At 52.9% G+C, this 24,824-nt stretch overlaps 1 protein-coding gene across 1 annotated transcript in view; it reads right to left on the bottom strand.

Moving 5' to 3' along the window:
* The window catches only part of REG4 (regenerating family member 4), a 67,151-nt gene extending 51,263 nt beyond the window's left edge, over positions 1–15,888 (bottom strand). Inside the window, exons 1-3 of the mRNA XM_072132099.1 lie at positions 15,787–15,888; positions 15,248–15,319; positions 1,971–2,068 (exon numbers count right to left, since the gene is read on the bottom strand). Coding sequence (XP_071988200.1) covers positions 1,971–2,068; positions 15,248–15,314 — 165 coding nt within the window. The 5' untranslated portion in view covers positions 15,315–15,319; positions 15,787–15,888. The remainder of the gene's footprint in view (positions 1–1,970; positions 2,069–15,247; positions 15,320–15,786) is intronic.
* Positions 15,889–24,824: the final 8,936 nt, after the last annotated feature.

Below are 24,824 nucleotides of genomic sequence, written 5' to 3'. Positions count from 1 at the left end.
TATATATATATATATATATATATATAGAGCTGTGTATATTATATATATAGTGCTGTGTATATTATATATAGTGCTGTGTATATTATATATATAGTGCTGTGTATATTATATATAGTGCTGTGTATATTATATATATAGTGCTGTGCATATTATATTTATAGTGCTGTGTATATTATATATATATAGTGCTGTGTATATTATATATAGTGCTGTGTATATTATATATATAGTGCTGGGTATATTATATATAGTGCTGTGTATATTATATATAGTGCTGTGTATATTATATATAGTGCTGTGTATATTATATATAGTGCTGTGTATATATATATATATATATAGTGCTGTGTATATTATATATATAGTGCTGTGTATATTATATATATATAGTGCTGTGTATATTATATATAGTGCTGTGTATATTATATATATATATAGGACTGTGTATATTATATATATAGTGCTGTGTATATTATATATAGTGCTGTGTATATTATATATATATAGTGCTGTGTATATTATATATAGTGCTGTGTATATTATATATATAGTGCTGTGTATATTATATATATAGAGCTGTGTATATTATATATAGTGCTGTGTATATTATATATAGTGCTGTGTATATATATATATATAGTGCTGTGTATATTATATATATAGTGCTGTGTATATTATATATATAGTGCTGTGTATATTATATATAGTGCTGTGTATATTATATATATAGTGCTGTGCATATTATATTTATAGTGCTGTGTATATTATATATATATAGTGCTGTGTATATTATATATAGTGCTGTGTATATTATATATATAGTGCTGGGTATATTATATATAGTGCTGTGTATATTATATATAGTGCTGTGTATATTATATATAGTGCTGTGTATATATATATATATATATAGTGCTGTGTATATTATATATATAGTGCTGTGTATATATATATATAGTGCTGTGTATATTATATATAGTGCTGTGTATATTATATATATATATAGGACTGTGTATATTATATATATAGTGCTGTGTATATTATATATAGTGCTGTGTATATTATATATATATAGTGCTGTGTATATTATATATAGTGCTGTGTATATTATATATATATATAGGACTGTGTATATTATATATATAGTGCTGTGTATATTATATATATATAGTGCTGTGTATATTATATATAGTGCTGTGTATATTATATATAGTGCTGTGTATATTATATATATAGTGCTGTGTATATTATATATAGTGCTGTGTATATTATATATATAGTGCTGTGTATATTATATATATATAGTGCTGTGTATATTATATATATAGTGTTGTGTATATTATATATATATAGTGCTGTGTATATTATATATATATAGTGCTGTGTATATTATATATATAGTGCTGTGTATATTATATATATAGTGCTGTGTATATTATATATATAGTGCTGTGTATATTATATATATAGTGCTGTGTATATTATATATATATAGTGCTGTGTATATTATATATAGAGCTGTGTATATTATATATAGTGCTGTGTATATTATATATAGTGCTGTGTATATTATATATAGTGCTGTGTATATTATATATATATAGTGCTGTGTATATTATATATAGTGCTGTGTATATTATATATATAGAGCTGTGTATATTATATATATAGTGCTGGGTATATTATATATATAGTGCTGTGTATATTATATATATAGTGCTGGGTATATTATATATATAGTGCTGGGTATATTATATATATAGTGCTGGGTATATTATTCTATAGTTACTCCATGTATTTGCCAATCATGGACAGGAGAAGATAATTGGCAGATGCTTCCACCTATAATGATAGAAGGATCCGAGATGACGGCTGTCAGTGTACACTGCCGTCTGTCATTAAGTTCCTTTCATCCCGTACATTCCTATAATCAATATTTGCCGGATTACTAGGCAGGAGCAGGATTTTACCTCGGCTTCAGGCCAAGTGAGTGGATATCGGAAGTAGCCATAGCAGTTCGCCTTGTAGTAGAACCAACCAGGGGGGCAGCTAGCGCGGGCCTTGCCACCTGGAAGAGGGCACAAGGGTAAGAATCGGGTGACCCCTCCACACTGTACACATTGCCCCACCCGTCCAGCTAATGTGCGTCTCCATCAGCCTCAGAAATGGCCTCAATGTCAGCGGAGGGGGGGTGATGGTGTGGAGCCCCAGTCCTGTAGTAATGATGGATGGCTATGCTGGGTGTGTGTGATGAGTGGAGTCCCAGTCCTGTAGTAATGATGGATGGCTATGCTGGGGGTGGGTGATGAGTGGAGCCCCAGTCCTGTAGTAATGATGGATGGCTATGCTGGGGGTGGGTGATGGTGTAGAGCCCCAGTCCTGTAGTAATGATGGATGGCTATGCTGGGGGTGGGTGATGAGTGGAGCCCCAGTTCTGTAGTACTGATGGATGGCTATGCTGGGGGTGTGTGATGAGTGGAGCCCCAGTCCTGTAGTAATGATGGATGGCTATGCTGGGGGTGGGTGATGAGTGGAGCCCCAGTCCTCTAGTAATGATGGATGGCTATGCTGGGGGTGGGTGATGGTGTGGAGCCCCAGTCCTGTAGTAATGATGGATGGCTATGCTGAGGGTGTGTGATGAGTGGAGCCCCAGTCCTGTAGTAATGATGGATGGCTATGCTGGGGGTGGGTGATGGTGTGGAGCCCCAGTCCTGTAGTAATGATGGATGGCTATGCTGGGGGTGGGTGATGAGTGGAGCCCCAGTCCTGTAGTAATGATGGATGGCTATGCTGGGGGTGGGTGATGAGTGGAGCCCCAGTCCTGTAGTAATGATGGATGGCTATGCTGGGGGTGGGTGATGGTGAGGAGCCCCAGTCCTGTAGTAATGATGGATGGCTATGCTGGGGGTAGGTGATGGTGTGGAGCCCCAGTCCTGTAGTAATGATGGATGGCTATGCTGGGGGTGTGTGATGAGTGGAGCCCCAGTCCTGTAGTAATGATGGATGGCTATGCGGGGGGTGGGTGATGGTGTAGAGCCCCAGTCCTGTAGTAATGATGGATGGCTATGCTGGGGGTGGGTGATGAGTGGAGCCCCAGTCCTGTAGTAATGATGGATGGCTATGCTGGGGGTGGGTGATGGTGAGGAGCCCCAGTCCTGTAGTAATGATGGATGGCTATGCTGGGGGTAGGTGATGGTGTGGAGCCCCAGTCCTGTAGTAATGATGGATGGCTATGCTGGGGGTGGGTGATGAGTGGAGCCCCAGTCCTGTAGTAATGATGGATGGCTATGCTGGGGGTGGGTGATGAGTGGAGCCCCAGTCCTGTAGTAATGATGGATGGCTATGCTGGGGGTGGGTGATGGTGTGGAGCCCCAGTCCTGTAGTAATGATGGATGGCTATGCTGGGGGTGGGTGATGGTGTGGAGCCCCAGTCCTGTAGTAATGATGGATGGCTATGCTGGGGGTGGGTGATGGTGTGGAGCCCCAGTCCTGTAGTAATGATGGATGGCTATGCTGGGGGTGGGTGATGAGTGGAGCCCCAGTCCTGTAGTAATGATGGATGGCTATGCTGGGGGTGTGTGATGAGTGGAGCCCCAGTCCTGTAGTAATGATGGATGGCTATGCTGGGGGTGGGTGATGAGTGGAGCCCCAGTCCTGTAGTAATGATGGATGGCTATGCTGGGGGTGGGTGATGAGTGGAGCCCCAGTCCTGTAGTAATGATGGATGGCTATGCTGGGGGTGGGTGATGGTGTGGAGCCCCAGTCCTGTAGTAATGATGGATGGCTATGCTGGGGGTGGGTGATGAGTGGAGCCCCAGTCCTGTAGTAATGATGGATGGCTATGCTGGGGGTGGGTGATGAGTGGAGCCCCAGTCCTGTAGTAATGATGGATGGCTATGGTGGGGGTGGGTGATGGTGTGGAGCCCCAGTCCTGTAGTAATGATGGATGGCTATGCTGGGGGAAGGTGATGGTGTGGAGCCCCAGTCCTGTAGTAATGATGGATGGCTATGCTGGGGGTGTGTGATGAGTGGAGCCCCAGTCCTGTAGTAATGATGGATGGCTATGCTGGGGGTGGGTGATGAGTGGAGCCCCAGTCCTGTAGTAATGATGGATGGCTATGCTGGGGGTGGGTGATGAGTGGAGCCCCAGTCCTGTAGTAATGATGGATGGCTATGCTGGGGGTGGGTGATGGTGTGGAGCCCCAGTCCTGTAGTAATGATGGATGGCTATGCTGGGGGTGGGTGATGAGTGGAGCCCCAGTCCTGTAGTAATGATGGATGGCTATGCTGGGGGTGGGTGATGAGTGGAGCCCCAGTCCTGTAGTAATGATGGATGGCTATGCTGGGGGAGGGTGATGGTGTGGAGCCCCAGTCCTGTAGTAATGATGGATGGCTATGCTGGGGGAGGGTGATGGTGTGGAGCCCCAGTCCTGTAGTAATGATGGATGGCTATGCTGGGGGTGGGTGATGGTGTGGAGCCCCAGTCCTGTAGTACTGATGGATGGCTATGCTGGGGGTGGGTGATGAGTGGAGCCCCAGTCCTGTAGTAATGATGGATGGCTATGCTGGGGGTGGGTGATGAGTGGAGCCCCAGTCCTGTAGTAATGATGGATGGCTATGCTGGGGGTGGGTGATGAGTGGAGCCCCAGTCCTGTAGTAATGATGGATGGCTATGCTGGGGGGGTGTGATGAGTGGAGCCCCAGTCCTGTAGTAATGATGGATGGCTATGCTGGGGGTGGGTGATGGTGTGGAGCCCCAGTCCTGTAGTAATGATGGATGGCTATGCTGGGGGTGTGTGATGGTGTGGAGCCCCAGTCCTGTAGTAATGATGGATGGCTATGCTGGGGGTGGGTGATGAGTGGAGCCCCAGTCCTGTAGTAATGATGGATGGCTATGCTGGGGGTGGGTGATGAGTGGAGCCCCAGTCCTGTAGTAATGATGGATAGCTATGCTGGGGGTGGGTGATGAGTGGAGCCCCAGTCCTGTAGTAATGATGGATGGCTATGCTGGGGGTGGGTGATGGTGTGGAGCCCCAGTCCTGTAGTAATGATGGATGGCTATGCTGGGGGTAGGTGATGGTGTGGAGCCCCAGTCCTGTAGTACTGATGGATGGCTATGCTGGGGGAGGGTGATGGTGTGGAGCCCCAGTCCTGTAGTAATGATGGATGGCTATGCTGGGGGTGGGTGATGAGTGGAGCCCCAGTCCTGTAGTAATGATGGATGGCTATGCTGGGGGTGGGTGATGAGTGGAGCCCCAGTTCTGTAGTAATGATGGATGGCTATGCTGGGGGTGTGTGATGGTGTGGAGCCCCAGTCCTGTAGTAATGATGGATGGCTATGCTGGGGGTGTGTGATGAGTGGAGCCCCAGTCCTGCAGTAATGATGGATGGCTATGCTGGGGGTGGGTGATGGTGTGGAGCCCCAGTCCTGTAGTAATGATGAATGGCTATGCTGGGGGTGGGTGATGAGTGGAGCCCCAGTCCTGTAGTAATGATGGATGGCTATGCTGGGGGTGGGTGATGAGTGGAGCCCCAGTCCTGTAGTAATGATGGATGGCTATGCTGGGGGTGGGTGATGGTGTGGAGCCCCAGTCCTGTAGTAATGATGGATGGCTATGCTGGGGGAGGGTGATGGTGTGGAGCCCCAGTCCTGTAGTAATGATGGATGGCTATGCTGGGGGTGGGTGATGGTGTGGAGCCCCAGTCCTGTAGTACTGATGGATGGCTATGCTGGGGGTGTGTGATGAGTGGAGCCCCAGTCCTGTAGTAATGATGGATGGCTATGCTGGGGGTGGGTGATGGTGTGGAGCCCCAGTCCTGTAGTAATGATGGATGGCTATGCTGGGGGTGGGTGATGAGTGGAGCCCCAGTCCTGTAGTAATGATGGATGGCTATGCTGGGGGTGTGTGATGGTGTGGAGCCCCAGTCCTGTAGTAATGATGGATGGCTATGCTGGGGGTGGGTGATGAGTGGAGCCCCAGTCCTGTAGTAATGATGGATGGCTATGCTGGGGGGGTGTGATGAGTGGAGCCCCAGTCCTGTAGTAATGATGGATGGCTATGCTGGGGGTGGGTGATGGTGTGGAGCCCCAGTCCTGTAGTAATGATGGATGGCTATGCTGGGGGTGTGTGATGGTGTGGAGCCCCAGTCCTGTAGTAATGATGGATGGCTATGCTGGGGGTGGGTGATGAGTGGAGCCCCAGTCCTGTAGTAATGATGGATGGCTATGCTGGGGGTGGGTGATGAGTGGAGCCCCAGTCCTGTAGTAATGATGGATAGCTATGCTGGGGGTGGGTGATGAGTGGAGCCCCAGTCCTGTAGTAATGATGGATGGCTATGCTGGGGGTGGGTGATGGTGTGGAGCCCCAGTCCTGTAGTAATGATGGATGGCTATGCTGGGGGTAGGTGATGGTGTGGAGCCCCAGTCCTGTAGTACTGATGGATGGCTATGCTGGGGGAGGGTGATGGTGTGGAGCCCCAGTCCTGTAGTAATGATGGATGGCTATGCTGGGGGTGGGTGATGAGTGGAGCCCCAGTCCTGTAGTAATGATGGATGGCTATGCTGGGGGTGGGTGATGAGTGGAGCCCCAGTTCTGTAGTAATGATGGATGGCTATGCTGGGGGTGTGTGATGGTGTGGAGCCCCAGTCCTGTAGTAATGATGGATGGCTATGCTGGGGGTGTGTGATGAGTGGAGCCCCAGTCCTGCAGTAATGATGGATGGCTATGCTGGGGGTGGGTGATGGTGTGGAGCCCCAGTCCTGTAGTAATGATGAATGGCTATGCTGGGGGTGGGTGATGAGTGGAGCCCCAGTCCTGTAGTAATGATGGATGGCTATGCTGGGGGTGGGTGATGAGTGGAGCCCCAGTCCTGTAGTAATGATGGATGGCTATGCTGGGGGTGGGTGATGGTGTGGAGCCCCAGTCCTGTAGTAATGATGGATGGCTATGCTGGGGGTGGGTGATGAGTGGAGCCCCAGTCGTGTAGTAATGATGGATGGCTATGCTGGGGGTGTGTGATGGTGTGGAGCCCCAGTCCTGTAGTAATGATGGATGGCTATGCTGGGGGTGTGTGATGAGTGGAGCCCCAGTCCTGTAGTAATGATGGATGGCTATGCTGGGGGGTATATGGTGAGTGGAGCCCCAGTCCTGTAGTAATGATGGATGGCTATGCTGGGGGTGTGTGATGGTGTGGAGCCCCAGTCCTGTAGTAATGATGGATGGCTATGCTGGGGGTGGGTGATGAGTGGAGCCCCAGTCCTGTAGTTATGATGGATGGCTATGCTGGGGGTGTGTGATGAGTGGAGCCCCAGTCCTGTAGTAATGATGGATGGCTATGCTGGGGGTGGGTGATGGTGTGGAGCCCCAGTCCTGTAGTAATGATGGATGGCTATGCTGGGGGTGGGTGATGAGTGGAGCCCCAGTCCTGTAGTAATGATGGATGGCTATGCTGGGGGTAGGTGATGGTGTGGAGCCCCAGTCCTGTAGTACTGATGGATGGCTATGCTGGGGGTGTGTGATGAGTGGAGCCCCAGTCCTGTAGTAATGATGGATGGCTATGCTGGGGGTGGGTGATGGTGTGGAGCCCCAGTCCTGTAGTAATGATGGATGGCTATGCTGGGGGTGGGTGATGGTGTGGAGCCCCAGTCCTGTAGTAATGATGGATGGCTATGCTGGGGGTGTGTGATGGTGTGGAGCCCCAGTCCTGTAGTAATGATGGATGGCTATGCTGGGGGTGGGTGATGGTGTGGAGCCCCAGTCCTGCAGTAATGATGGATGGCTATGCTGGGGGTGGGTGATGAGTGGAGCCCCAGTCCTGTAGTAATGATGGATGGCTATGCTGGGGGTGGGTGATGAGTGGAGCCCCAGTCCTGTAGTAATGATGGATGGCTATGCTGGGGGTGGGTGATGAGTGGAGCCCCAGTCCTGTAGTAATGATGGATGGCTATGCTGGGGGTAGGTGATGGTGTGGAGCCCCAGTCCTGTAGTACTGATGGATGGCTATGCTGGGGGTGTGTGATGAGTGGAGCCCCAGTCCTGTAGTAATGATGGATGGCTATGCTGGGGGTGGGTGATGGTGTGGAGCCCCAGTCCTGTAGTAATGATGGATGGCTATGCTGGGGGTGGGTGATGAGTGGAGCCCCAGTCCTGTAGTAATGATGGATGGCTATGCTGGGGGTGTGTGATGGTGTGGAGCCCCAGTCCTGTAGTAATGATGGATGGCTATGCTGGGGGTGGGTGATGAGTGGAGCCCCAGTCCTGTAGTAATGATGGATGGCTATGCTGCGGGTGGGTGATGAGTGGAGCCCCAGTCCTGTAGTAATGATGGATGGCTATGCTGGGGGTGGGTGATGAGTGGAGCCCCAGTCCTGTAGTAATGATGGATGGCTATGCTGGGGGTGGGTGATGAGTGGAGCCCCAGTCCTGTAGTAATGATGGATGGCTATGCTGGGGGTGGGTGATGAGTGGAGCCCCAGTCCTGTAGTAATGATGGATGGCTATGCTGGGGGTGGGTGATGAGTGGATCCCCAGTCCTGTAGTAATGATGGATGGCTATGCTGGGGGTGGGTGATGAGTGAAGCCCCAGTCCTGTAGTAATGATGGGTGGCTATGCTGGGGGTGGGTGATGAGTGGAGCCCCAGTCCTGTAGTAATGATGGATGGCTATGCTGGGGGTGGGTGATGAGTGGAGCCCCAGTCCTGTAGTAATGATGGATGGCTATGCTGGGGGTGGGTGATGAGTAGAGCCCCAGTCCTGTAGTAATGATGGATGGCTATGCTGGGGGTAGGTGATGGTGTGGAGCCCCAGTCCTGTAGAAATGATGGATGGCTATGCTGGGGGTAGGTGATGGTGTGGAGCCCCAGTCCTGTAGTAATGATGGATGGCTATGCTGGGGGTGTGTGATGAGTGGAGCCCCAGTCCTGTAGTAATGATGGATGGCTATGCTGGGGGTGGGTGATGGTGTGGAGCCCCAGTCCTGTAGTAATGATGGATGGCTATGCTGGGGGTGTGTGATGAGTGGAGCCCCAGTCCTGTAGTAATGATGGATGGCTATGCTGGGGGTGGGTGATGGTGTGGAGCCCCAGTCCTGTAGTAATGATGGATGGCTATGCTGGGGGTGGGTGATGAGTGGAGCCCTAGTCCTGTAGTAATGATGGATGGCTATGCTGGGGGTGGGTGATGAGTGGAGCCCCAGTCCTGTAGTACTGATGGATGGCTATGCTGGGGGTGTGTGATGAGTGGAGCCCCAGTCCTGTAGTAATGATGGATGGCTATGCTGGGGGTGTGTGATGAGTGGAGCCCCAGTCCTGTAGTAATGATGGATGGCTATGCTGGGGGTGGGTAATGGTGTGGAGCCCCAGTCCTGTAGTAATGATGGATGGCTATGCTGGGGGTGGGTGATGAGTGGAGCCCCAGTCCTGTAGTAATGATGGATGGCTATGCTGGGGGTGGGTGATGAGTGGAGCCCCAGTCCTGTAGTAATGATGGATGGCTATGCTGGGGGTGGGTGATGGTGTGGAGCCCCAGTCCTGTAGTAATGATGGATGGCTATGCTGGGGGTGTGTGATGAGTGGAGCCCCAGTCCTGTAGTAATGATGGATGGCTATGCTGGGGGTGGGTAATGGTGTGGAGCCCCAGTCCTGTAGTAATGATGGATGGCTATGCTGGGGGTGGGTGATGAGTGGAGCCCCAGTCCTGTAGTAATGATGGATGGCTATGCTGGGGGTGGGTGATGAGTGGAGCCCCAGTCCTGTAGTAATGATGGATGGCTATGCTGGGGGTGGGTGATGGTGTGGAGCCCCAGTCCTGTAGTAATGATGGATGGCTATGCTGGGGGTGTGTGATGAGTGGAGCCCCAGTCCTGTAGTAATGATGGATGGCTATGCTGGGGGTGGGTGATGGTGTGGAGCCCCAGTCCTGTAGTAATGATGGATGGCTATGCTGGGGGTGGGTGATGAGTGGAGCCCCAGTCCTGTAGTAATGATGGATGGCTATGCTGGGGGTGGGTGATGAGTGGAGCCCCAGTCCTGTAGTAATGATGGATGGCTATGCTGGGGGTGGGTGATGGTGTGGAGCCCCAGTCCTGTAGTAATGATGGATGGCTATGCTGGGGGTGGGTGATGGTGTGGAGCCCCAGTCCTGTAGTAATGATGGATGGCTATGCTGGGGGTGGGTGATGGTGTGGAGCCCCAGTCCTGTAGTAATGATGGATGGCTATGCTGGGGGTGTGTGATGAGTGGAGCCCCAGTCCTGTAGTAATGATGGATGGCTATGCTGGGGGTGGGTAATGGTGTGGAGCCCCAGTCCTGTAGTAATGATGGATGGCTATGCTGGGGGTGGGTGATGACTGGAGCCCCAGTCCTGTAGTACTGATGGATGGCTATGCTGGGGGTGGGTGATGAGTGGATCCCCAGTCCTGTAGTAATGATGGATGGCTATGCTGGGGGTGTGTGATGAGTGGAGCCCCAGTCCTGTAGTAATGATGGATGGCTATGCTGGGGGTGGGTGATGAGTGGAGCCCCAGTCCTGTAGTAATGATGGATGGCTATGCTGGGGGTGGGTGATGAGTGGATCCCCAGTCCTGTAGTAATGATGGATGGCTATGCTGGGGGTGGGTGATGAGTGGAGCCCCAGTCCTGTAGTAATGATGGATGGCTATGCTGGGGGTGGGTGATGAGTGGAGCCCCAGTCCTGTAGTAATGATGGATGGCTATGCTGGGGGGTATATGGTGAGTGGAGCCCCAGTCCTGTAGTAATGATGGATGGCTATGCTGGGGGTGGGTGATGAGTGGAGCCCCAGTCCTGTAGTAATGATGGATGGCTATGCTGGGGGTGGGTGATGAGTGGATCCCCAGTCCTGTAGTAATGATGGATGGCTATGCTGGGGGTGGGTGATGAGTGGAGCCCCAGTCCTGTAGTAATGATGGATGGCTATGCTGGGGGTGGGTGATGAGTGGAGCCCCAGTCCTGTAGTAATGATGGATGGCTATGCTGGGGGTGGGTGATGAGTGGAGCCCCAGTCCTGTAGTAATGATGGATGGCTATGCTGGGGGTGGGTGATGAGTGGAGCCCCAGTCCTGTAGTAATGATGGATGGCTATGCTGGGGGTGGGTGATGAGTGGAGCCCCAGTCCTGTAGTAATGATGGATGGCTATGCTGGGGGTGGGTGATGAGTGGAGCCCCAGTCCTGTAGTAATGATGGATGGCTATGCTGGGGGGGGGGGGGGTGATGAGTGGAGCCCCAGTCCTGTAGTAATGATGGATGGCTATGCTGGGGGTGGGCGATGGTGTGGAGCCCCAGTCCTGTAGTAATGATGGATGGCTATGCTGGGGGTGTGTGATGAGTGGAGCCCCAGTCCTGTAGTAATGATGGATGGCTATGCTGGGGGTGGGTGATGAGTGGAGCCCCAGTCCTGTAGTAATGATGGATGGCTATGCTGGGGGTGGGTGATGAGTGGAGCCCCAGTCCTGTAGTAATGATGGATGGCTATGCTGGGGGTGTGTGATGAGTGGAGCCCCAGTCCTGTAGTAATGATGGATGGCTATGCTGGGGGTGTGTGATGAGTGGAGCCCCAGTCCTGTAGTAATGATGGATGGCTATGCTGGGGGTGGGTGATGAGTGGAGCCCCAGTCCTGTAGTAATGATGGATGGCTATGCAGGGGGTGGGTGATGAGTGGAGCCCCAGTCCTGTAGTAATGATGGATGGCTATGCTGGGGGTGGGTGATGAGTGGAGCCCCAGTCCTGTAGTAATGATGGATGGCTATGCTGGGGGTGTGTGATGAGTGGAGCCCCAGTCCTGTAGTAATGATGGATGGCTATGCTGGGGGTGGGTGATGAGTGGAGCCCCAGTCCTGTAGTAATGATGGATGGCTATGCTGGGGGTGGGTGATGAGTGGAGCCCCAGTCCTGTAGTAATGATGGATGGCTATGCTGGGGGTGGGTGATGAGTGGATCCCCAGTCCTGTAGTAATGATGGATGGCTATGCTGGGGGTGGGTGATGAGTGGAGCCCCAGTCCTCTAGTAATGATGGATGGCTATGCTGGGGGTGTGTGATGAGTGGAGCCCCAGTCCTGTAGTAATGATGGATGGCTATGCTGGGGGTGGGTGATGAGTGGATCCCCAGTCCTGTAGTACTGATGGATGGCTATGCTGGGGGTGGGTGATGAGTGGAGCCCCAGTCCTCTAGTAATGATGGATGGCTATGCTGGGGGTGGGTGATGAGTGGAGCCCCAGTCCTCTAGTAATGATGGATGGCTATGCTGGGGGTGGGTGATGGTGTGGAGCCCCAGTCCTGTAGTAATGATGGATGGCTATGCTGGGGGTGGGTGATGGTGTGGAGCCCCAGTCCTGTAGTAATGATGGATGGCTATGCTGGGGGTGTGTGATGAGTGGAGCCCCAGTCCTGTAGTAATGATGGATGGCTATGCTGGGGGTGGGTGATGAGTGGAGCCCCAGTCCTCTAGTAATGATGGATGGCTATGCTGGGGGTGGGTGATGAGTGGAGCCCCAGTCCTGTAGTAATGATGGATGGCTATGCTGGGGGTGGGTGATGAGTGGAGCCCCAGTCCTGTAGTAATGATGGATGGCTATGCTGGGGGTAGGTGATGGTGTGGAGCCCCAGTCCTGTAGTAATGATGGATGGCTATGCTGGGGGAGGGTGATGGTGTGGAGCCCCAGTCCTGTAGTAATGATGGATGGCTATGCTGGGGGTGGGTGATGGTGTGGAGCCCCAGTCCTGTAGTAATGATGGATGGCTATGCTGGGGGTGGGTGATGAGTGGAGCCCCAGTCCTGTAGTAATGATGGATGGCTATGCTGGGGGTAGGTGATGAGTGGAGCCCCAGTCCTGTAGTAATGATGGATGGCTATGCTGGGGGTGGGTGATGAGTGGAGCCCCAGTCCTGTAGTAATGATGGATGGCTATGCTGGGGGTGGGTGATGAGTGGAGCCCCAGTCCTGTAGTAATGATGGATGGCTATGCTGGGGGTATATGGTGAGTGGAGCCCCAGTCCTGTAGTAATGATGGATGGCTATGCTGGGGGTGGGTGATGAGTGGAGCCCCAGTCCTGTAGTAATGATGGATGGCTATGCTGGGGGAGGGTGATGGTGTGGAGCCCCAGTCCTGTAGTAATGATGGATGGCTATGCTGGGGGTGGGTGATGAGTGGAGCCCCAGTCCTGTAGTAATGATGGATGGCTATGCTGGGGGTGTGTGATGAGTGGAGCCCCAGTCCTGTAGTAATGATGGATGGCTATGCTGGGGGTGGGTGATGAGTGGAGCCCCAGTCCTGTAGTAATGATGGATGGCTATGCTGGGGGTGGGTGATGAGTGGAGCCCCAGTCCTGTAGTAATGATGGATGGCTATGCTGGGGGTAGGTGATGGTGTGGAGCCCCAGTCGTGTAGTAATGATGGATGGCTATGCTGGGGGTGGGTGATGGTGTGGAGCCCCAGTCCTGTAGTAATGATGGATGGCTATGCTGGGGGTAGGTGATGGTGTGGAGCCCCAGTCCTGTAGTAATGATGGATGGCTATGCTGGGGGTGGGTGATGAGTGGAGCCCCAGTCCTGTAGTAATGATGGATGGCTATGCTGGGGGTGGGTGATGAGTGGAGCCCCAGTCCTGTAGTAATGATGGATGGCTATGCTGAGGGTGGGTGATGAGTGGAGCCCCAGTCCTGTAGTAATGATGGATGGCTATGCTGGGGGTGTGTGATGAGTGGAGCCCCAGTCCTGTAGTAATGATGGATGGCTATGCGGGGGGTGGGTGATGGTGTAGAGCCCCAGTCCTGTAGTAATGATGGATGGCTATGCTGGGGGTGGGTGATGAGTGGAGCCCCAGTCCTGTAGTAATGATGGATGGCTATGCTGGGGGTGGGTGATGGTGTGGAGCCCCAGTCCTGTAGTAATGATGGATGGCTATGCTGGGGGTGGGTGATGGTGTGGAGCCCCAGTCCTGTAGTAATGATGGATGGCTATGCTGGGGGAGGGTGATGGTGTGGAGCCCCAGTCCTGTAGTAATGATGGATGGCTATGCTGGGGGTAGGTGATGGTGTGGAGCCCCAGTCCTGTAGTAATGATGGATGGCTATGCTGGGGGTAGGTGATGGTGTGGAGCCCCAGTCCTGTAGTACTGATGGATGGCTATGCTGGGGGTGGGTGATGAGTGGAGCCCCAGTCCTGTAGTAATGATGGATGGCTATGCTGGGGGAGGGTGATGGTGTGGAGCCCCAGTCCTGTAGTAATGATGGATGGCTATGCTGGGGGTGGGTGATGGTGTGGAGCCCCAGTCCTGTAGTAATGATGGATGGCTATGCTGGGGGTGGGTGATGAGTGGAGCCCCAGTCCTGTAGTAATGATGGATGGCTATGCTGGGGGTGGGTAATGGTGTGGAGCCCCAGTCCTGTAGTAATGATGGATGGCTATGCTGGGGGTGGGTGATGAGTGGAGCCCCAGTCCTGTAGTAATGATGGATGGCTATGCTGGGGGTATATGGTGAGTGGAGCCCCAGTCCTGTAGTAATGATGGATGGCTATGCTGGGGGTATATGGTGAGTGGAGCCCCAGTCCTGTAGTAATGATGGATGGCTATGCTGGGGGTGGGTGATGGTGTGGAGCCCCAGTCCTGTAGTAATGATGGATGGCTATGCTGGGGGTGTGTGATGAGTGGAGCCCCAGTCCTGTAGTAATGATGGATGGCTATGCTGGGGGTGTGTGATGAGTGGAGCCCCAGTCCTGTAGTAATGATGGATGGCTATGCTGGGGGTGGGTGATGGTGTGGAGCCCCAGTCCTGTAGTAATGATGGATGGCTATGCTGGGGGTGGGTGATGGTGTGGAGCCCCAGTCCTGTAGTAATGATGGATGGCTATGCTGGGGGAGGGTGATGGTGTGGAGCCCCAGTCCTGTAGTAATGATGGATGGCTATGCTGGGGGTGGGTGATGAGTGGAGCCCCAGTCCTGTAGTAATGATGGATAGCTATGCTGGGGGTGGGTGATGAGTGGAGCCCCAGTCCTGTAGTAATGATGGATGGCTATGCTGGGGGTGGGTGATGGTGTGGAGCCCCAGTCCTGTAGTAATGATGGATGGCTATGCTGGGGGTGGGTGATGAGTGGAGCCCCAGTCCTGTAGTAATGATGGATGGCTATGCTGGGGGTGTGTGATGAGTGGAGCCCCAGTCCTGTAGTAATGATGGATGGCTATGCTGGGGGTGGGTGATGAGTGGATCCCCAGTAATATGTAATCTCCTACCTTCTGCAACTTGCATCAGTGTCAGGGAGCCAATGAGGAGGACGGCGGTGCAGCAGAAAGCGGCCATGACACCTGCAGGAAACAGCAGAATTTTGTGCAGTGTTCAACTCGGTGCGGCAGAGCTGTGTGTGCGGTCGGTGCGGCAGTGCTGTGTGTGTGGTTGGTGCGGCAGAGCTGTGTGTGTGGTTGGTGCGGCAGAGCTGTGTGTGTGGTTGGTGCGGCAGAGCTGTGTGTGTGGTCGGTGCGGCAGAGCTGTGTGTGCGGTCGGTGCGGCAGAGCTGTGTGTGTGGTCGGTGCGGCAGAGCTGTGTGTGCGGTCGGTGCGGCAGAGCTGTGTGTGTGGTCGGTGCGGCAGAGCTGTGTGTGCGGTCGGTGCGGCAGAGCTGTGTGTGCGGTCGGTGCGGCAGAGCTGTGTGTGTGGTCGGTGCGGCAGAGCTGTGTGTGTGGTCGGTGCGGCAGAGCTGTGTGTGTGGTCAGTGCGGCAGAGCTGTGTGTGTGGTCGGTGCGGCAGAGCTGTGTGTGCGGTCGGTGCTCTCTTACCAGTGTCTTAGGTCGGTGCGGCAGAGCTGTGTGTGTGGTCGGTGCGGCAGAGCTGTGTGTGTGGTCGGTGCGGCAGAGCTGTGTGTGTGGTCGGTGCGGCAGAGCTGTGTGTGCGGTCGGTGCGGCAGAGATGTGTGTGCGGTTGGTGCGGCAGAGCTGTGTGTGTGGTCGGTGCGGCAGAGCTGTGTGTGTGGTCGGTGTGGCAGAGCTGTGTGTGTGGTCGGTGCGGCAGAGCTGTGTGTGTGGTCAGTGCGGCAGAGCTGTGTGTGCGGTCGGTGCGGCAGAGCTGTGTGTGTGGTCGGTGCGGCAGAGCTGTGTGTGCGGTCGGTGCGGCAGAGCTGTGTGTGTGGTCGGTGCGGCAGAGCTGTGTGTGTGGTTGGTGCGGCAGAGCTGTGTGTGCGGTTGGTGCGGCAGAGCTGTGTGTGTGGTCGGTGCGGCAGAGCTGTGTGTGTGGTCGGTGTGGCAGAGCTGTGTGTGTGGTCGGTGCTCTCTTACCAGTGTCTTTGGTCGGTGCGGCAGAGCTGTGTGTGTGGTCGGTGTGGCAGAGCTGTGTGTGTGGTCGGTGCGGCAGAGCTGTGTGTGTGGTCGGTGTGGCAGAGCTGTGTGTGTGGTCGGTGCGGCAGAGCTGTGTGTGCGGTCGGTGCTCTCTTACCAGTGTCTTAGGTCGGTGCAGCAGAGCTGTGTGTGTGGTCGGTGCGGCAGAGCTGTGTGTGTGGTCGGTGCGGCAGAGCTGTGTGTGTGGTCGGTGCGGCAGAGCTGTGTGTGTGGTCGGTGCGGCAGAGCTGTGTGTGTGGTCGGTGCTTTCTTACCAGTGTCTTAGGTCGGTGCGGCAGAGCTGTGTGTGCGGTCGGTGCTCTCTTACCAGTGTCTTAGGTCGGTGCGGCAGAGCTGTGTGTGTGGTCGGTGCGGCAGAGCTGTGTGTGTGGTCGGTGCGGCAGAGCAGTGTGTGTGGTCGGTGCGGCAGAGCTGTGTGTGTGGTCGGTGCGGCAGAGCTGTGTGTGTGGTCGGTGCGGCAGAGCTGTGTGTGTGGTCGGTGCGGCAGAGCTGTGTGTGTGGTCGGTGCAGCAGAGCTGTGTGTGTGGTCGGTGCGGCAGAGCTGTGTGTGTGGTCGGTGCTTTCTTACCAGTGTCTTAGGTCGGTGCGGCAGAGCTGTGTGTGTGGTCGGTGCGGCAGAGCTGTGTGTGTGGTCGGTGCGGCAGAGCTGTGTGTGTGGTCGGTGCTTTCTTACCAGTGTCTTAGGTCGGTGCGGCAGAGCTGTGTGTGTGGTCGGTGCGGCAGAGCTGTGTGTGTGGTCGGTGCGGCAGAGCTGTGTGTGTGGTCGGTGCGGCAGAGCTGTGTGTGTGGTCGGTGCTTTCTTACCAGTGTCTTAGGTCGGTGTGGCAGAGCTGTGTGTGCGGTCGGTGCTCTCTTACCAGTGTCTTAGGTCGGTGCGGCAGAGCTGTGTGTGTGGTCGGTGCGGCAGAGCTGTGTGTGTGGTCGGTGCGGCAGAGCTGTGTGTGTGGTCGGTGCGGCAGAGCTGTGTGTGTGGTCGGTGCGGCAGAGCTGTGTGTGTGGTCGGTGCTTTCTTACCAGTGTCTTAGGTCGGTGTGGCAGAGCTGTGTGTGTGGTCGGTGCGGCAGAGCTGTGTGTGTGGTCGGTGCTCTCTTACCAGTGTCTTAGGTCGGTGCGGCAGAGCTGTGTGTGTGGTCGGTGCGGCAGAGCTGTGTGTGTGGTCGGTGCGGCAGAGCTGTGTGTGTGGTCGGTGCGGCAGAGCTGTGTGTGTGGTCGGTGCGGCAGAGCTGTGTGTGTGGTCGGTGCTTTCTTACCAGTGTCTTAGGTCGGTGTGGCAGAGCTGTGTGTGTGGTCGGTGCGGCAGAGCTGTGTGTGTGGTCGGTGCGGCAGAGCTGTGTGTGTGGTCGGTGCTTTCTTACCAGTGTCTTAGGTCGGTGCGGCAGAGCTGTGTGTGTGGTCGGTGCGGCAGAGCTGTGTGTGTGGTCGGTGCGGCAGAGCTGTGTGTGTGGTCGGTGCTTTCTTACCAGTGTCTTAGGTCGGTGCGGCAGAGCTGTGTGTGTGGTCGGTGCGGCAGAGCTGTGTGTGTGGTCGGCCGCTGCTTCTGCTCTTTTTATAATCATTATGGAGGCGACTCGCTATTTACTTGAATATTTGTATGAATATAAAACTTTATTACTGCTGATAACAGCGGCAGCTGCAGAGCGCCACCCTCTCCCATTTATTGCCCCCACCCTATGGCACTGCTCCCTCTCCCATTTATTGCCCCCACCCTATGGCACTGCTCCCCCTCCCATTTATTGCCCCCACCCTATGGCACTGCTCCCCCTCCCATTTATTGCCCCCACCCTATGTCTGCCTGCAATGAGAAATAATAAGCAGGCTTGTGGTGCTGACTCAGTATTGATTGTGATCCCAGCCCAGTTCTGGTTCTGGCTGATCCTGATTTTGGATCACACTGAGCGGGAGGAAGTGGGGATCTGGTGCAGCGGTGCGGGCGGATGACACGCCAGCGCCTCTCTGACCCTTAGTCTTTACCCCTTATTCAGGTACAAAAATGTTTTTCTTTAATTTTGCATCTTCTGGCGCTAATAACTTTTTCACACTTCGGCGCTCGGTGACGTTTTCGATGTTTCTATTTTCATCACTTTTTATTGAATGTTATTTTTTTCAAAGTTCTGGTGCTGTTTTCTGTTACGGGGTTAAACACAGTGAATTATATTTTGATGGATCATGGCGATACCTGAGTTGTGTGGATAGTTGTATGCAGGGACATCGCTAGGTGCCCCGGATCTCCCCGGGTGCCCCCCCCCTCTCTCATCGGGGTGAGAACGTTTGCTGTCACTGCTTTCCCTGCAGCTCAGCCCCCGGGTGAATAATACTCCTGGAGGCTGCAGGACCTGTGATGATGTCATAGTCACATGACCTGCTGGGGAAAGCAGTGACCACACAGAGAGAGAGAGAGCTGCATCAGTGAGGTGAGGGGGACAACATTACAGGGGCCAGGGAAGGGGGGGAACATGGGGGCTGTGTGAGGACATTACTGGGGGGCTGTGTGAGGACATTACTGGGGGGCTGTGTGAGGACATTACTGGGGGGCTGTGTGAGGACATTACTAGGGACTGTGTGTGGGGACATTACTGGGGGCTGTGTGTGGGGACATTACTGGGGGCTGTGTGAGCACATTACTTACTGGGGGGCTGTGTGAGCACATTACTTACTGGGGGGCTGTGTGAGCACATTACTTACTGGGGGGCTGTGTGAGGACATTACTAGGGGGCTGTGTGGGGACATTACTTACTAGGGGGCTGTGTGGGGACATTACTTACTGGGGGGCTGTGTGAGCACATTACTGGGGGGGCTGTGTGGGGACATTACTTACTGGGGGGCTGTGTGAGGACATTACTTACTGGAGGGCTGTGTGGGGACATTACTTACTGGGGGGCTGTGTGAGGACACTACTTACTGGGGGGCTGTGTGTGGGCACATTACTTCTTGGGGGGCTGTGTGAGGACATTACTTACTGGGGTACTGTCTGAGGACATTACTTACTGGGGGGCTGTGTGGGGACATTACTTACTGGGGGGCTGTGTGAGGACATTACTTACTGGGGGGCTGTGTGGGCACATTACTTACAGGGGGGCTGTGTGAGGACATTACTAGGGGGCTGTGTGGGGACATTACTTACTGGGGGGCTGTGTAAGCACATTACTGGGGGGGGCTGTGTGGGGACATTACTTAGTGGGGGGCTGTGTGGGGACATTACTTACTGGGGGGCTGTGTGAGGATATTACTTACTGGGGGGCTGTGTGAGGACCATACTGGTGGCTGTGTGAGGACCATACTGGTGGCTGTGTGAGAACATTACTTACTGGGGGGCTGTGTGGGGACATTACTTACTGGGGGGCTGTGTGGGGACATTACTTACTGGGGGGCTGTGTGAGGACACTACTTACTGGGGGGCTGTGTGAGGACACTACTTACTGGGGGGCTGTGTGTGGGCACATTACTTACTGGGGGGCTGTGTGGGGACATTACTTAGTGGGGGGCTGTGTGGGGACATTACTTACTGGGGGGCTGTGTGAGGATATTACTTACTGGGGGGCTGTGTGAGGACCATACTGGTGGCTGTGTGAGAAAATTACTGTGGGCTGTGTGGGGACATTACTTACTGGGGGGCTGTGTGGGGACATTACTTACTGGGGGGCTGTGTGAGGACACTACTTACTGGGGGGCTGTGTGAGGACACTACTTACTGGGGGGCTGTGTGAGGACACTACTTACTGGGGGGCTGTGTGTGGGCACATTACTTACTGGGGGGCTGTGTGAGGACATTACTTACTGGGGTGCTGTCTGAGGACATTACTTACTGGGGTGCTGTCTGAGGACATTACTTACTGGGGTGCTGTCTGAGGACATTACTTACTGGGGGGCTGTGTGAGGACATTACTTACTGGGGGGCTGTGTGGGGACATTACTTACTGGGGGCTGTGTGAGGACATTAATTACTGGGGGGCTGTGTGAGGACATTACTGGGGGGCTGTGTGAGGACATTACTGGGGGCTGTGTGAGGACTTTACTTACTGGGGGGCTGTGTGAAGACATTACTTACTGGGGGGCTTTGTGAGGACATTACTGGGGGGCAGTGTGAGGACATTACTTGGTGGGGGCTGTGTGAGGACATTACTAGGGGGATGTATGGGGACATTACTTACTGGGGGGCTGTGTGGGGACATTACTTACTGGGGGCTGTGTGGGGACATTACTTACTGGGGGCTGTGTGGGGACATTACTTACTGGGGGGGCTGTGTGAGGACATTACTTACGGGGGGGCTGTGTGAGGACATTACTTACGGGGGGGGCTGTGTGAGGACATTACTTACTGGGGGGCTGTGTGAGGACATTACTTTCTGGGGGGCTGTGTGAGGACATTACTGGGGGGCTGTGTGAGGACATTACTTACTGGGGGCTGTGTGAGCACATTACTTACTGGGGGGCTGTGTGAGCACATTACTTACTGGGGGCTGTGTGAGGCACATTACTTACTGGGGGCTGTGTGAGCACATTACTTACTGGGGGGCTGTGTGAGGACATTACTTACTGGGGGGCTGTGTGAGGACATTACTGGGGGGCTGTGTGAGGACATTACGGGGGGGCTGTATGGGGACATTACTTACTAGGGGGCTGTGTGAGGACATTACTTACTGGGGGGCTGTGTGAGGACATTACTGGGGGGCTGTGTGAGCACATTACTTACTGGGGGCTGTATGGGGACATTACTTACTGGGGGGCCGTGTGAGGACATTACTTACAGGGGGGCTGTGTGAGGACATTACTTACTGGGGGGCTGTGTGAGGACATTACTTACTGGGCGGGCTGTGTGAGGACATTACTTAGTGGGGGGGCTGTGTGAGGACAATACTTACTGGGGGGCTGTGTGAGGACATTACTGGGGGCTGTGTGAGCACATTACTTACTAGGTGGCTGTTTTATTACATTACTGGGGGGCTGTGTGAGGACATTACTTAGTGGTGGGGCTGTGTGAGGACATTACTTAGTGGTGGGGCTGTGTGAGGACATTACTTAGTGGTGGGGCTGTGTGAACACATTACTTACTGTGGGGCTTTGTGAACACATTACTTACTGTGGGGCTGTGTGAGGACATTACTTACTGGGGGGCTGTGTGAGGCACATTACTTACTGGGGGGCTGTGTGAGGACATTACTGGGGGGCTGTGTGGGGACATTACTGGGGGGCTGTGTGAGGACATTACTGGGGGCTGTGTGGGGACATTACTTACTGGGTGGCTTTGTGAGGACATTACTTACTGGGTGGCTTTGTGAGGACATTACTTACTGGGTGGCTTTGTGAGGACATTACTTACTGGGGGGCTGTGTGAGGACATTACTGGGGGGCTGTGTGAGGACATTACTTACTGGGGGGCTGTGTGAGGACATTAGTTACTGGAGGGCTGTGTGAGCACAATACTTACTTTGGGGTTGTGTGAGGACATTACTGGGGGGCTGTGTGAGCACATTACTTACTGGGGGGCTGTTTGTGGGGACATTACTTACTGGGGGCTGTATGGGGACATTACTTACTGGGGGGCCGTGTGAGGACATTTCTTACTGGGGGGCTGTGTGAGGACATTACTTACTGGGGGGCTGTGTGAGGACATTACTTACTGGAGGGCTGTGTGAGGACATTACTTACTGGGGGGCTGTGTGAGGACATTACTTACTGGGGGGCTGTGTGAGGACATTACTTGGGGGTTTTTGTGAGGACATTACTTACTGGGGGCTGTGTGTGGGGCACATTACTTACTGGAGGCTGTGTGTGGGGTACATTACCTACTGGGGGGCTGTGTGAGGACATTACTTACTGGGGGCTGTGTGTGGGGCACATTACCTAATGGGGGGCTGTGTGAGGACATTACTTGGGGCTGTGTGTTGACATTACTGGGGGGCTGTGCGGGCACATTACTCACTGGGGGGCTGTGTGAGCAAATTACTTACTAGGGGGCTGTGTAGGGACATTACTGGGGGGCTGTGTGGGCACATTAGTTACTGGGGGCTGTGTGGGCACATTACTCACTGGGGGGCTGTGTGGGCACATTACTGGGGGGCTGTGTGAGGACATTACTTACTGGGGGCTGTGTGTGGGGCACATTACCTACTGGGGGGCTGTGTGAGGACATTACTTACTGGGGGGCTGTGTGGGCACATTACTTACTGGGGGGCTGTGTGAGGACATTACTTACTTGGGGGCTTTTGTGAGGACATTACATACTGGGGGGCTTTTGTGAGGACATTACTTAGTGGTGGGGTTTTTGTGAGGACATTACTCACTGGGGGGCTGTGTGGGCCCATTACTTGCTGGGGGGCTGTGTGGGCACGTTACTTACTGGGGGGCTGTGTGAGGACATTACTGGGGGGCTGTGTGAGGACATTACTTACTGGAGGGCTGTGTGGGGACATTACTGGGGGGCTGTGTGGGCACATTACTTACTGGGGGGCTGTGTGGGCACATTAATTACTGGGGGGCTGTGTGGTCACATTACTTACTGGGGGGCTGTGTGGTGACATTATTTACTTGGGGGCTGTGTGAGGACATTACTGGAGGGCTGTGTGGGGACATTACTGGGGGGCTGTGTGGGCACCTTACTTACTGGGGGCTGTGTGGGCAAATTACTTATTGGGGGCTGTGTGGGCAAATTACTTATTGGGGGCTGTGTGGGCACATTACTTACTGGGGGGCTGTGTGAGGACATTACTTACTGGGGGGCTGTTTGAGGACATTACTGGGGGGCTGTGTGAGGACATTACTGGGGGCTGTGTGAGGACATTACTTACTGGGGGGCTGTGTGAGCACATTACTTACTGGGGGGCCGTGTGACGACATTACTGGGGGGCCGTGTGAGGACATTACTGGAGGGCTGTGTGAGCACATTACTTACTGGGGGGCTGTGTAAGCACATTACTTACTGGTGGGCTGTGAGAGGACATTACCGGGGGGCTGTGTGAGGACATTACTGGGGGGCTATGTGATCACATTACTTACTGGGGGGCCGTGTGAGGAAATTACTGGGGGGCCGTGTGAGGACATTACTGGGGGGCCGTGTGAGCACATTACTTACTGGGGGGCCTTGTGAGGACATTACTGGGGGGCTTTGTGTGGGGACATTCCTGGGGGGCTGTGTGTGGGGACATTACTGGGGGGCCGTGTGAGGACATTACTGGGGGGCTTTGTGTGGGGACATTCCTGGGGGGCTTTGTGTGGGGACATTCCTGGGGGGCTGTGTGTGGGGACTTTACTGGGGGGCTGTGTGAGGACATTCCTGGGGGGCTGTGTGAGGACATTACTGGGGGGCTGTGTGAGGACATTACTTGGAGCATGCAATCCCTTCCCTTTCTTGGTTGAACTTGATGGACAAGTGTCTTTTTTCAACCGAATAAACTATGAAACTATGTTCACACGTGGCACTAGGACACGCCTCCTATTACATATATACACATACACCACCTCCCCTCCTATTACATATATATACATACACCACCTCCCCTCCTATTACATATATATACACATACACCACCTCCTCTCCTATTACATATATATACATACACCACCTCCCCTCCTATTACATATATATACACATACACCACCTCCCCTCCTATTACATATATATATACACACACCACCTCCTCTCCTATTACATATATATATACATACACCACCTCCCCTCCTATTACATATATATATACATACACCACCTCCTCTCCTATTACATATATACACATACACCACCTCCCCTCCTATTACATATATATACACATACACCACCTCCCCTCCTATTACATATATACACATACACCTCCTCCCTCCTATTACATATAACACATACACCACCTCCCCTCCTATTACATATATATACACATACACCACCTCCTCTCCTATTACATATATACACATACACCACCTCCTCTCCTATTACATATATACACATACACCACCTCCTCTCCTATTACATATATACACATACACCACCTCCCCTCCTATTACATATATATACATACACCACCTCCCCTCCTATTACATATATATATACATACACCACCTCCCTCCTATTACATATATATACATACACCACCTCCCCTCCTATTACATATATATACATACACCACCTCCTCTCCTATTACATATATATACACATACACCACCTCCCCTCCTATTACATATATATACACATACACCACCTCCCCTCCTATTACATATATATATACATACACCACCTCCCCTCCTATTACATATATATATACATACACCACCTCCTCTCCTATTACATATATATACATACACCACCTCCTCTCCTATTACATATATACACATACACCACCTCCCCTCCTATTATATATATACACATACACCACCTCCCCTCCTATTACATATATACACATACACCACCTCCTCTCCTATTACATATATATACACATACACCACCTCCTCTCCTATTACATATATACACATACACCACCTCCCCTCCTATTACATAT

Source organism: Engystomops pustulosus, unplaced genomic scaffold (assembly GCF_040894005.1).
Source record: "Engystomops pustulosus unplaced genomic scaffold, aEngPut4.maternal MAT_SCAFFOLD_227, whole genome shotgun sequence".
Classification (NCBI taxonomy): domain Eukaryota; kingdom Metazoa; phylum Chordata; class Amphibia; order Anura; family Leptodactylidae; genus Engystomops; species Engystomops pustulosus.
This window is presented reverse-complemented; position numbering and strand designations above follow the sequence as displayed.